General features: G+C 40.5%; 2 protein-coding genes across 9 annotated transcripts in view; both read left to right on the top strand.

Annotated features, from left to right (window-relative positions):
• The window catches only part of RAD54B (RAD54 homolog B), a 121,955-nt gene that overhangs the window by 44,792 nt on the left and 62,910 nt on the right, over nt 1–14,253 (top strand). The window lies entirely within an intron of this gene.
• On the top strand, nt 673–9,124 carry FSBP (fibrinogen silencer binding protein). Its single transcript, XM_090040352.1, has 2 exons — nt 673–1,574; nt 7,010–9,124. Exons 1-2 carry the CDS (start codon nt 1,204–1,206, stop codon nt 7,533–7,535), a joined length of 897 nt encoding a protein of 298 aa, XP_089896478.1. The 5' UTR covers nt 673–1,203; the 3' UTR covers nt 7,536–9,124.

Raw genomic sequence — 14,253 nt, 5'->3', positions numbered from 1 at the left:
GGTTTTGTTGTTTTTATTGAGACCTTGAATGTTTAAAACCCTTTATATGTGTTTTTAAATAACGCTATGATTAAAGTGATATTTTGTTTGAACAAACATTAAAAATGCAAGATAACTAGCACTGAAGAGGAATACACATCATGTTAAAAATTAGATTTTATACTAAAAAGAATGCTTGGAGGAATTATCATAAAAGTAGATTGTTTCCTGGTAGATATTATGAAAATTTCAGTATCCATGTAGTGTAATGTACTCACTAAATCTGTCATGATTGAATGTAACCTTTATTACATGCAGTCTGAGAGTTAGATGATGCCATTTCTCAGTCAGTGCAGGCTGAATGGCGATGACACACACATTTTAAAGCAGGCATGTTTTAGCAGGGCACAGCTGCAGGCAGAAGTTGTAGTAAAAAGACAATTCAGTGGTGGTGTGTGCTTTTATTTTGTTTTGTTGCTGTAGTGAAATGTTTGATCATGACGAGAGACTGCCTCTTTAAAAATCGTGTGTGTAGGTAGCTGAAGCAGACTGCAAAATGCAGGAGAAGCTTAGCTTTACTGGAGTCTGAGTCTGAGTGTAACCTAACTAGCTAGAGGATATGCAATTCCTGATTGACAGCAGGACTAGCATTATGCAAATGTTGTAAGAGAGAACAGCAGCTAGGGAACGGTGATCGGGGGCTCTGTTAGGGATCTCTCTACACACGCCACACTTATCTTTCTCTAGTTTTTCATTTCTCCTTCTGCTCAGTTTAACAGTCAATACATTTCACAAAACAATTGTTGCTTTTTTTGGATATGATTACATTTTTCAGTCTAATGCAGTTACAGTTTGAGATGTGTGAGAGCTTGTTACTCAAGCTAAATTAGGTAATTTTTAGCTGGGTAATGTGCTAATCCTTAAACCTTTATGTTTTTAAATCCTGTGTATGTCTGGTCTCTTCATACAAAAGAGTATTTTGCTTGTTTCTTCTCGTCGTCTTCAGTCTGAAGCCTTATGTAGGTCAGGCTTGGCTTAAGCAGATTTCCTGAACCTGCGTCAGCTTAAGCTGAAGGAATTTTAATAAACCCTCCCTTGTAGGCGTGGGCCTAAATGAGACTAGCCTAGTTAAGCCTGATCTTTTTCTGTTTGTGAAAAAGAGCTGAGCACAGCTAGGGACTGCATGGTGGCTTCAGAAACTGCCTCCTTAATTCGGAGATAACAATGGTTGGGAAGGCCAGATCTTCTAATTTTACCTTATCTGAAAAGCTTGATTTGCTAAAACTTGTGAAGCCGTATGTTAAAATTCTTGAAGAACATACCAATAAGCATTCTGTAATAGTGGAAAAAAACAAATGCTGGGATATCATAGCCGATAACTACAATGCCATCGGAGTAGATCGCCCTCCTCGTACTGCACAGGGCCTGCGCACGCTGTACAAGAGGCTCAAAGAATATGCCAAACAGGAGCTATTGCAGCAAAAGGAGAGCCATTCAGATTATAAAAGCAGCATTTCCGAGCCAACCAAGAAAGTTGTGGAGATGATTCCACAGATTTCCAGTGTGTGTTTAAGAGACAGGAGCAGTTTACAAAGGTGAGATACATTTTACTTTGTTATTAAATGAAAATTATGGCGCCTCCTATCTACTCTCTAAAGCGTTTCTTAACTTGAGTTCACTGTCTTAAAAATGCCCACAGCAGTGCTCAAAAGAATTGGGAGCAATGGTCAGATAATGTTTCCTTTTGTTTTTATGGTAGGCTTTGTGGTGACTTCACATTACAGTCAGTTTTCAGCTGTGTATCAAAGCCTGTTTTAGAGTCTTTTGTCACACTCTGGAAAGTGAGGGTTAAAAAAGAATCAAAGAGAAATTGGATCTCCAACCTCTACCCCTCCCCTATCTTTTTAATAGACATATTATTCAAACATTGCCAGTCGTGGCTATTCTCCTCCATTTAAGGTAATACTGCAGTCTCCTACTGCATATGAAACTGTTAACAGTTTACATAAGATCCATATAAAGTTAGTTCAGGGAACTATGAAACCTATTTCATACGCCCTTTCCTTATCCAGAATTACTCTAGTGTTCAAATATTGAACATGTTTTAACTGAATCCAGACCTTAACAAAATTCATCTTCATACACCCGAGTGCCTTTATCAGTACAAATTGATTTAAAAAATACTTTTCAGAGAATGTCAGTGAAGGAAACCAGACCAAAGTGAACTGCAGTATAAACTCTAAGGAGTGCATTGTATATTAGGGACTCTGTATACATATAGACAGAGATTGAAGAGCTACAGAATGAGAAGTTTTTCTTTTTTGCTATTCTTTTTCTCAGTAAAGTGAGATTTGTCTAGATTTGAGCTAGACATAATACAGGCAGGCAGTATGCAAGCTTTCCCACAGCTGGCTAATACCCCTCAAATCTGACTTGCAACACCCTGCTAGTTTTGCATTGGTTATTTTAGGAACAAAACACTCCCAGAGTCAGATTTGGGTTCCCTTGGGTGTAGATATTTTTAACTAATGTGAGGGGAAAAAGTTGAATTTCTCCATTCCTCAAATCACATTAGAGCCATGATTTTTTATTTTTTTCATTAGCAGATCAAAATAATATGTGAAATTGGCTTCCATTAATCAGATAGTACTTATAGTCAGTAGCTCTAGTGCAACAGTTAAGTGTTGTGAGAGAAGCTGGCATGTGTGCACTTGAGAAGTTTGATTCATGGTGCCACTGGTTGAACTGAGTGCTAACAATTGCCTAAATCCCAACATGCCAGAAGCTCTAAAAATAACATGCTTTTCTGGGGCTTTGGTATAAAGAAGTCTGTAGCAGCAATGTAGCCTACTTGCCAGGGGGTGAATACCCAGGAAGGCACAGTGCAAGAGAAATTTGGGAAATAAAATAACCTTCTAATTACAGATATAAAGGCTGTGATATCTTGCACATCATCTTTGGTAATAGAGCAGGGGTGGGGAGCTTTGGGAGCTCTGGGCTTTTGCATACAGCAGTAATGCTTTTCATGAATGATCAAGTGCTAGTGATCTCCCTAATTTGATTTCTGGAGTTTAAACATTTTTGGAATCCATTATGGTTTTGAGAACATTGACTAGATTATTACTTGCCCAAAATGGTTGTCTCTAATACCCAATGCAACGAGAACTGGAAAAATAATACCTTTGCAATACTTTGACAAAATGCACTATTATTTTGCACTCCTTTGTGTTTAATCCTGGGCTATATTTACCTGAACATTAAGCTAGTGTAACAAGCTTGTTTTTTTACATATCAGAATATGACTTGATTTTTGAAGGTAAATTTAAGAATTGTGAATCCAAACCTCTAATGTTGCTTGGTATCTGACAGGCAATTCCTAGCTCAGTTTGATTTAACAAAACCTGGGAGTTGAATGCCTCAACCGTTTATAAATACCATCCTGCCCTCATGGTAACTGTTGTCCCTTTCTTTCAGTGAAGTTATCAGGAGCAACACTGTAACTGCCAGAGAAGATCCTCTTTGTTATTACAATTTCTTCTCCTTTCCCCTTCTATCTATTATTGTTCACTTAGCTATAACAAATCTGCAGAACTGAGTCACCTAGACATCTGGTATCTTTGCAGTGTGCCCAGTATGGATCAGGGTGGTGGTTATTTTTTTTCCTGCACTATTATAAGGCTCTAAACTACATCAGATCCTGTCTTGCCTCCCCTCTCCTCTCTTTGGGAACATCTTTTTCTCTCTAGTTTGTTCTCCCAAATTGACCTGTTTTTACTAAGTAGTGGAAACAAGTCCCTGAGGCTAGTAACCAGCAAGAAAGAATGAGGGAAGCCATACCAAGAAAAGGCTGCAGTTGAAGGGGGGTGGGGAGGAGGTGGGAAGTTTGTTGTGGTGGAAATAGAGCATGATGGTATATCATGGCTGGGGAGGAAGACGCTGCCTTCTGGGTCCCCCTGAAAGGACACAAGAGGTTCAGGAATCAAGGAGAGTTCAAGAAGTAGGTGAAGTTTTGGAGGAAATCAGAGGAAACAAGGTTTTGGAAGTGAAGGAATATGATTTGTTATAGGCAGTACTTATGCTAGTCTAACACTTACCATAACTATGGGAGCATGGGCATACAAACTATTTACCATTAAGTTAAAGGGGATGGGCAATTGCATCTTGTCACTTACGTGGTAGTGGCCTATGTGCATGTTCTTCCCCTGAAGTTGAAAGCCACCCTATAGCAGCTTAACCCTCCTTCGTTACAGGTTAAGTTGCTGTACATTTAGCTTTCCTTATAGATTGAGTTAGTGTATGTACTTGGGTAAGACCACTCACACAGGCACATCCTCCCACCTCTATCTCCTGATACCTTGTTTATGTGCTTTTACCCTAGCCTCTGTTTTCAGTTACTTAGAACTTTGCTGTACTTGAACCTCCTCAGCAGGGTTTTTTTTAAGCTGCAGATCTGCCTCAGGCTGAATCTTTTGGGAAAGTTTCAGCTAAAATAGTGCAGCTGTGTCTCAGAATGAGGCCAAGGAAAATGCATTTGTTTTGCAAGGTTAAAATTCTTCCAAGAATTTAATTGAAAAGCACTGGTTTCTCTGCTTTGAAACAGTGGCTTGAAATTTTGGTGGGAAGGGATCACTGAGCGCTGAGGCTGCTCCGGCGCACTGGAGTTCCAGCTCGTTGAAGCAGACTTGATTAATGGACTGCGCTGGAGCGTGGCAATTGCTGCGGTCCACCAGCCTCCTGGGTCTCGTGTATCAGCATTCCTGTGCTTAAAAATGGCCGTGGGGGTGCCTGAGGTAAAGTTCGTCAAACACGCTTTAGGTCAAGCACCCCCGCGGCCACTTTTAAGCATGGGGATGCTGATACAGGAGCTGCGGTGGTGCTTTAATTAGAGCAGCTCTCAGAGCCACTCTAATTACACCACTCTTCCCCCCCACCCCCAACATGTATAAAAGTGTCCTGTGGTTTTCCAGATGTGTCATTGCTGTTTCTATTGAAATCCGTGTGGGCTTGCTTAGAGTTTAACAGCTCCATTCTCTGAAAATGCTATGTGGACAGGCTGTAGCCTGAGGCTTTGGGATTCAGCAGGACTTTCTCTGCAATTGCTGTCTCCAACTACCAGGGGCTGACAAAGGAACTGAGAGCAGGGAGGTTGTATTTCCTGTGCTCTTGGTGCTACAGTGGTGCCCTGGTGGTAGTGATGATGAGGAAGCTTCCTGAATGGATTTCAGAGGGGGGAGCTGGGCCTTAAAGTGGGGGAGAAGGGAGCTGGCACAAAGGATAGTGGAGAGGAGACTAGGATGAACCCGGGAAGGGAATGAAATGAGGATGGTGACTTGGAACATGAAAAAATGGAGTGGGAGAAAGACTAGGTGAGGGGTACAGAGCCCTGGGCTGGGGATAGTGTAGGCTTTGAGGGGAGTAAATGATACCAAGGCAGAGAGTTGGGACTAGGCTGGAAGGGTTTTGAACTTAGAAGTATGTTCCTAAGAATTCGGGGGGGCACGTCAGGTTCCTGACTCCACATTCCCCAGCAGCCAGGAAATTCCAGTTAAGTGCGCTGGCCAGTGTATACTTCATTACCCTCTGGTGGGTAGGCCTTTATTTTCTGTGTGAGCTACCCACCAGAGGGTAATGAAGTATACACTGGCCAGCACACTTAACTGGAATTTCCTGGCTGCTGGGGAATGTGGAGTCAGGAACCTGACGTGCCCCCCCGAATTCTTAGGAACATACTTCTAAGTTCAAAACCCTTCCAGCCTAGTCCCAACTCTCTGCCTTGGTATCATTTACTACAGCAATTACTGTTGAGACTTGAGTGTTGATACTCAAACTTTCAAGTGTTGGGTGACCCATGCAAGTGTTGCTATGGTCCCATGTGTTGGAATTCCAGTTTGCTTTCTTTAAAAACATACAAACACATTCAGAACATGTTAATATTTTAAAATCATACAAGTTAACAAGGGTCAGAACTAAAGCTGTACCACCTTAATTGTTACTTCGTTGGTATGCTTTACGATAGTCGTCAGTGACATGAACTCATGCTGGTTTTGCCAAACTGCACCTGTCTCAGTGTACAGGGTGAACATTGCAGGGGGAGTGAATCTGGGCTATGTAATGACTGAGTCTCTTGCTGGTCAGACTCTAGCCCTGTTTGTTGCAGGCTTTAAAATCAGTGTAACCAAAGAGTCAGGAGATGGCAGGAAGGGAAGGAACGATCACGTTGTTAAGACAATTAAATGCTATCTCCAGGAATTGTTTGTATCCCTGCCTGTATTAAAGAGTTTCTTTATGGTAATGTGCACCTAAATTGCATCATTTATAGGTGGCTGCTTACTTTGCTTTCCTCATTTTCTGCAAGCCTCATATAAGGTAGCTGGGGCCAGATTTCCAGAACTGCTTGAGCCCTCACTATAACTGAAATCAATAAGGAGCAGTGCTCTGAACAAATCAAGACTTGTAAAAGGAAAGCTGAATTCTCTAAAATACCAAGCCATAGACATCTTATATTGGGCACCCAAAACTAGTAGTTGCTTCTGGTGTTCAAGTATCTGTGCCTCAATTCTACATCTGGAAATGGAAAGAATATCTTTTACTGTTTGTAAAAATGAATGACTGAATTCATGCACTCAAATACTATAATGATGAGCACCACAGAAAGCCTGTGAAGAAATTACTTCTGTCTTCAGAACAGGATTTGAATAGTATGCAGTAAAGAATGCTAGGGTCACATGCTAACCAAGGAGGATAAAACAAAATACCAATTAACTCTGATTCCCTGAGCACAGTATATCCTATACACTAAAGGAGCTGCTCTGGGCTGCGCTGGGCTGGGGACTGGGGGCAGGGGGATGCTTGGGGTGGGATACTGTTAACCAGAGGCAGAATCCATGACAGCCTAAGTGGGACTTTGCCTGTAAACTATCTGAAAGAGGGTAGCACTTAAATTGGCATAGATTACCAAATTTACTCTTTTATTTTTGTCTATACTAGTTTATATCCAGTGAATAACTTAAATATCACTTATGTATTTTAGTGCCAGCATCGATAAAGAAACACTTGCTGGTGCCTGTTCACCACAGGCAGTGTTGGATCATCATCCTGCAGCTGTCACAATGGAGTTGGAACCAGAAGAGGATGTCAAACCTCCTCCTTCTTTGATTGTAGATTCACAACAAAGTGAGAATTTAGAACAGGGTGAAGAACACCAATTAGTGCATATTATGGAGAGATCTCCTTCAACTTCTGTATCTTCAGTTGATATGAGGATGATGATGTCTCCATCTCCTGTTCCCAGAAGAGATGAGTTTTTTAGGTTTGAGGTAGGAGAACGTTTTAGGCCCATGTGTGGATATGATCCACAGATGTTGCAAATGCTGAAGGAGGAGCATCAAATAATCTTGGAAAATCAAAGAAAAATTGGGCTTTATGTTCAAGAAAAAAGGGATGGTTTGAAAAGAAAACAGCAGCTAGAAGAAGAACTATTAAGAGCAAAAATCAAAGTAGAGAAGCTGAAAGCAATACGATTACGACGTGATCTACCAGAATATAACAGTATCTAAAATATTTATCACTTCTGTGTTAGTCTTCAAGATACTTTATTATAATTCCTTTGGGCTAGTAAAAGACTTTCTTATATTAATGTGAATGGAATGGATCAAAATCTAGCCTTGAGAAATAAATGCATGTTTTTCATTTTGTTGTTTATGTACGTTAGCAAAAGTGTCAAAAGTGTCTTGCTCAGGTTTGAATCTTCCCATCTCTTCTAGTCTGAAGTATAATCGGATACTGTAGATCTAAGTGTGTAAGATGAAATGACTACCTTTTGAAATCTTCCACTGATCTTTATCAGAGTTATAACAAGCTAATGAAAATTTAGGCAGTGCTTCCAGAAGATGTTGATTTTATGCATTACTCTTTCTCAAAGTGATCTTTATCCTTTAGTATTCTTCGTGAAGTTATTTACAGGTTAATAAATATACGTAAAGAGGAAAAAAGGCTGTTTCTCTCTTTTTCTTCATTTTAAATTGATGAAACCCAACAGGAATGGCAAGTATTTGGTGATGTTATACAGGTTTGGAAAACGTAGTAAACTAATAATTTTTTTTTTTAGTGTTCAACAGCAAGAAGGTTGAATAAGTGCACATCTTTTAAAGCTGTAATACTTTGTATAGTATTCAGTGGATGAGTATTTTTATGAGCTGGTATCAAAATAGAGACACTGAAGACAATACTAAATCTTCAAAACTATGCATGCATAATTTGGGAGTAGAATTACTATGATTGTGTATTCAGTTGTGGTAATTATACTGGTGAGCAACCAAGAAGAGGTCTAATTTGTTCATTTGCATGCATAATTATTATCATGCATGTGCAAACAAGACATTTGCAGGTGTGTTTTGGACCAATGTCACCACTTGCTTCAGCTGCTAAATGCAGTACTTACTGTACATAAGTAATTGTGACCCAAAAATCCACATACCATTCTTCTGTCATTTGGATCATTTTTATAACTGGTAAGTTTTTAAAATAATTTTTATAAAATGGTGTAAGTCATTTTTATCAATCTGGCCTTTTTATTTTTTCAGTAAAAATATTATCTCAAGCACAAAAAAAAGGCTCAATCCACTCGTCTAGCCTTTCACATACTGCTATAACCAACATGGAAGAACCAAAAGACAATACAGTGCCTGTAAATTTATAGTCCTTAAGCCCAAGACTATCCAGATCTTGTCCTCGTATCTGCTGGGTGAATGGAGAACAACTGCCTTAGGCCTCTGGCTCCTCACCTTCTAGTACTTTTCTCCTTTTACCAACTTCTGGCACAAGAAAAGCAAATGAAGCATGGGATTAAGGGGAGAAAGAGCAAAGGTTATTTCTCTTTTGCTGAGGCCTCTAGAGATAGCAGGCCCAAGAGAACTAAAGCCTCAGGGAAGAGAGGTTTTTCTTCATGTAATTGTTTGCACCCCTACCATTGGTTTTCCTGAGATTCATTTCTTCCACCACCCCCACAGAGCCTCAGTATGTGACTGTGGTGCAGTGGTCTGCATCAGCAGATCCATTGAATGTGGTAAGTCCTGCCACTTCTTGCAAGTGTACATTTACCTTTTGTAATGAGAGGAGTAAACAATAGAATAGATTGAAAGCTATGGGATTATGTAAATGTAATTGAGGGTCTAATAGAGCTAAGGCTATGGACAATATCACTTTTAACTGCTTTAAAAGGGGAGGTGTGGGAGTGGGGAAATTGCCTCTTGGGAGCAAGCATTCTCTGATGTATCACCACAGGAGAGAATGCAGGCAGGAGTTACAGATTAGCTAAGTCACTGTAACTTTAACCTTGAACGGAACAGGGTTAAAAATTGCAGTGGTTTTGGTATGCTTTTAGGAGAATGAAGATACAATCATAACACTTTATACTGGTCTCATAAAAAAACCTTTTGTATTTTGTGTGGAGAGAGAGAGAGAAACTAGTTTCATTCTTGAAGTCTGGGATGAGGGATGTGTATGTAGTGTTACTAGGAAGGAAACAGAGCAAACAAAACTTACTTGTGAACTGTAAATGTTTGCAATCAGCAAGTTCATGAATATGGAATTTCACAATACTATTTATTTACAAGAATTATTTAGGCTGGAGCAGCACTTTAAACTGAGGGTCTCATTCCTTCCATAGTGCCTTTTGTGTGCATTGACAATGATTAATAAGTGGCCTCAGTTTTAGCACAGACCTTGGCCGACTCCAGCATTCCTCAGATTCAGAACTCTAATATATTATGTCTTGTAAACTTAGGGAAATTAATGTCCTGTGGAAGTGGTTCCAGCTCTGCAATTTCAGAACCTCACTAGGAGGGGAAAGTATTTTCCCTGTGGCACTTTGCCATCTCAAATGTGATTTCTGAGTAAAAAGAGCCACCACCATGTAGCTAATGCCAAGCTTTTTTCCCCCATTACATATGGTCATGGACACATTCATATTTTCAGTGGGCCATAGAAAAGGTCACATAGGACATATATTGTTGCAGCAGTGGTCTTACAGCTTTTACAGAAATTACAGCACACTATTTTGGTTTTAAGAACCTTCCATGTAGACTTTGGAAATGGTTCTGCCTAATTGTTCATTTCTCTTGATCTAGATCACAGAGTCTCTACAGGCCCACCAACATGGTACTTGATGTTCTTTGCCAGCATCATTTAGCTTCTGACCTGTAATAGAAGAGTTTTAGATTATGGAGGAGAAAGGCATGGGTGGGTAAAATTATAATAGAATATGTAAGTCTTAATAGAACCCTATTTCCAGCCTCCTTATTCTGTGTTGTGGTGGTATTGTTTCTGTTTCGTTGTGAAAGGAAGGTGTTTTATCAGTTCTCATCTTTTTGCAGGTAGCTTCTTTGATCCAAAGTATTCTCAGACTTCCCAGTTCCTTTGTTCTGATTCTTTTATGTCTGATTTTTTTTCTTTCATCCTTTATATCGCTTCACTATCTGTAATTTATCCTTGAACTCATTTCTACCTCTTATTCACTTCAGAATTTCCTCCTCAGACAAAATAAAGGACAGAGACAGACAAATGTCAGTAAAACAACCACTTCTTTCTGACCGTTCTATCCTCATGTTCCTATACCAAAACCCTAAAGGTGAATTTGGGAACAAATTCATAAGCTGCCCGAATGTTAAGAACAGTGATATTGACTTCATGGTATGCTATAATCCACCTGATTCCTGAAATTCTTCCTTCACACTACTGGCAATAATGACCCTCCATCCTTTTGATAGATCTTGATCTCCCATTAAACAAGCATCTTTCTTTCTGCTCGTTTATCTGCTACTCCCTGGGAATTTCTTTCCTCTTCAAGTTTACAGACCAACCTGCCCCCACTGTTTTTATTAATTTTTATGCCTGCTGCTTTCCTCAGACCTGACTAAGAATGCCTTGTATTTGCAAGCTTGTCTTATTTTTTTCCCCAAGCAAGCAGTTGGTCCAAGAAAAGATGCCATCCAAAAAAAGTCCTTTCCCCCTCCTTCAACAGCACTTCTTGCATACAAGATCTGTCTTGCACTCAGTTTATCAAAAAGTCTTGTTGGTGGTGTTTCTCCTGTTCAAATGCTGTTGGGTCTTCAGATCCTACATCTGGTTTGCATCAACATGTTAGGTGCCTCTTAGACTTTGGCCATCCATCCCTTCTTTAAAACATGCTCTTTCTTCCATGTACACTGTTTATGTTAGAGCTATGGCCAATCCTGAACCTGAAGTCCTATGAACTTTTGCTATTTTAGCCCGTAACAGTCAGACTAAACTAGCATACGTAGGAAAACAGCCCTGTACTTCAGTCCTTCCATTTTTCTTATCAATGAACGTGGTTTCAGCATCTCTGTCCTTCAGAACATTATATATCTAGGCCCGGAAATTAGTGAATCCTGCCTCTCATGAGACCTCCGGCCTTCTGTGTGAGTTTGCCTTTAGTAATATGGCCTGGCTAAGTGGGTTGTGGCAGGCAAGAATTTCAGTCTTGAATTTTTGAGGTACTCATTTACCTTAATATCAGAGCAAGAAACTATAATAGTGTTTTGTTCTACATTGGTCTAGGTTGGGGTGCTCAACTTTCAGTCTGTGCGCCAAATACAGCCTGTGGAGTTTTGATATCTGGCCCACAGGGCTCCCCATGGGTCAGGACATTTGGCAACAGGGGGAGCAGTGGCAGCATTGCCACCCTTCCCTGCTGACAAAATCCTGAGTCCTGCAGACTTGCAGGTAAGCATTGGCCCATGAGACTCCCATCACCAGGTCTGATTGGGGCTGGGCCACATCCCCTTTCCTTTGCACAGCTGGGTTGGAGCTGGGCTGCGCTCCCTTCTCACTATTGAGTCAAACCATGTCCCCTCCCCTCCCATGCTGCCTTCCTTCCACTTGGCCGGATTGGAGCTGGTGCATGCCACCTTCCTCTTGCAAAGCAGGGCCATGTGGGGGGAAGCAGGGCCTTCCCCCCACAGGGCTGGATTGGGACTGGGTCATGCTTCCTCCTTTCCCCCTTGCCAGTGACTGGAATGGGGCTGGGCTGCCTCCCTCTGCATGGCCTGCCCACCCCAGGCACTGAATTGAGTCTACTGGTCAGATTTGGCCTGTGGAGGGTTCAGGCACTGTCTGCCTTGCCTCCTGGCCAAAGAAGGTTGAACACCACTGGTCTAGGTGTTTTGAAGAAAAATAAAAAATGATCCTACTGTTTCTGTGGCGGCTGTTCATCTCTAACTATAGGAGTATCACCAGTTACTCCTTAACAACTGCATTCACTGGAGCTTTTGTTCTAGACGTAAGTTAACATCTCCAACTATCTTGATGGCCTGGAAGTTCATTTTTCACATAGGTTCTCAGAGGAAGAAATTGTGTTTTTGTTTTTGTGATTTTCCTTTTCAATTCTACCAGAAGGAATTGGACTCTATTAATTTGATATGGTCAGGTTAGGATATATATCTTTCTTTCTACCTGTTTAAGTTTTCCGTAATGCGTAGCACCACTATAGCAGAACATTTCACTAGAAAGAGATTTATTTTCATGCTTGCTCCAGCACATCATCTACTTCCTTGATGGAGGCTAAAAGATGAATTTCCTGTAATCAGTTACAATATGCTGACCTTTCAGATCAGTGATGGAGGTTCTCATCTCTATGTGCAAGTTTATATTTATCCTGCAACTGTCTGTACTTATCTGTTAAAATATTACCCCCCCAAATCCTTCTCTTGCATAATTCCTGGACCATTATAACTACAACATCACTCTGTTAACTTTTTGTCATTTGTCATTAGTTTTTCAAGTGTCCGTAGGTTTCCTTTTTGAAATTGCATGAGAAGTATTGTTGAAACTGTTTTCAGTCAAGGAGGCAACCCTGTCTAGCCTTGAATTGCTCGTGACAGTGAGTGATTTGGCTTCCTTGATTATCTTCTTATTTTGTTTCCTCTACATTGTCTCATCCCAGGACTGGGTAGTTATGCCAAAAGTTAAAGAGACGTTAAAAGTTAGTTGCTTTGAGAGCTCTGGTAAAGGCAAGGCTATCAATTAAAACTATTCTTGCCTTGAGGAAGAAATGCTTTTCTCTTACAACCAAATAATGAAAAATCCTCCTTATGTTGTTACTCTTCATGGGCAGCGATTCATAGATTGTAGAGTCAGAAGGGACCACAATGGATCATTGTGTCCTGCCCCCTGCCCCTGGCAGGAAAGAGGTCAGATGACCCCAGCCAGGTGACTGTCCAGCCTCCTCTTCAAGACCTCCAAGTTAGGTGATAGTGCTACCTTGGAAGCACATTCCAGATTCTGACTACCCTTACTGTAAAAAATTTACTTCCTAATGTCTAACCTAAATCTACTCTCCACTAGTTTGAACCTATTATTCCTAGTTACTTCTGGTGTGCTCTGGTAAATAGTGCATCTCCAATTCCCTGTTGTTGCCAATATTTTGGAGCTTTTTGTCTCGATATTTTGGGCTTGCTGGGTGTAACTATCTGCTTTAACTGTTTGGAAAGCAGCACCTTTTCATCACTCTGTACTTTCATTGACCACTACCAGGTAGACCTGTTTTATGCTATAAACAGCCATCACCAAATGGAGCGGATCAGCTGTTCTGGCACAGCTGATCCACTTTGGTGGGCAAGATGGATATTGCCCATTGTCCCTCAGGATTGGTCCTGATGAAGGAAAAGTATGTAAAGTGTGTCTCTGCAAATGGGGGGACTTAGTTTATTACCTTTGACAAATATTTTGCCTCCAGCTTCTCAATAAGTTAAGCCATAATGTTCTCAATAAGGGATTTGCTGACTGGGACTGTGACATACAAGGCTGCTGGTAAGGAATCTTTCTGTATTTCAGGTCAAAGTGCTTTTTAAAAGGTGGTTGGACACCACATTGATGACATTAGTGTAAGTGCCCAGAAATAAAGAGCAACTACAAATTTATCATTGTTGTTGTTGGGTTTTTTTTTTTAATTGATTTGTTCCAAAGCACTTATGTTTAGGAAATATTCCACCAAATGGCCCTCTGTTCCTGAATCCCACACTATTCAGACTTTATCAAGGGTGGGTCTATAATTTTGAAAAGAAGGGTACAGATGGTGAGGTGCATCATCACATGTAAAACATCTCCAGTTAAAAAAAAAAACTAGAATCTTTCCTAACATGCTGGGGGCCTAGGACTGTATTATTCAGTTTAAGGTTAAAGCAAAAACAAATATAACTTTTTAGAAAGGATTGGGTAGATTATAATGAGCTGTGAAGTCAAGTGACTCCCTCAGTC

This window comes from Crocodylus siamensis, chromosome 3 (genome assembly GCF_052110815.1).
Source record: "Crocodylus siamensis isolate JL-2025a chromosome 3, ASM5211081v1, whole genome shotgun sequence".
NCBI classification, from domain to species: Eukaryota; Metazoa; Chordata; order Crocodylia; family Crocodylidae; genus Crocodylus; species Crocodylus siamensis.
This window is presented reverse-complemented; position numbering and strand designations above follow the sequence as displayed.

What these genes read in the sequence shown, in the direction of transcription:
- FSBP (XM_090040352.1), top strand. Translation starts at nt 1,204, where the DNA reads ATGGTTGGGAAGGCCAGATCTTCTAATTTTACCTTATCTGAAAAGCTT. An exon ending in GACAGGAGCAGTTTACAAAG is followed by an intron (nt 1,575 to 7,009) that starts GTGAGATACATT and finishes TATGTATTTTAG; the next exon opens with TGCCAGCATCGATAAAGAAA.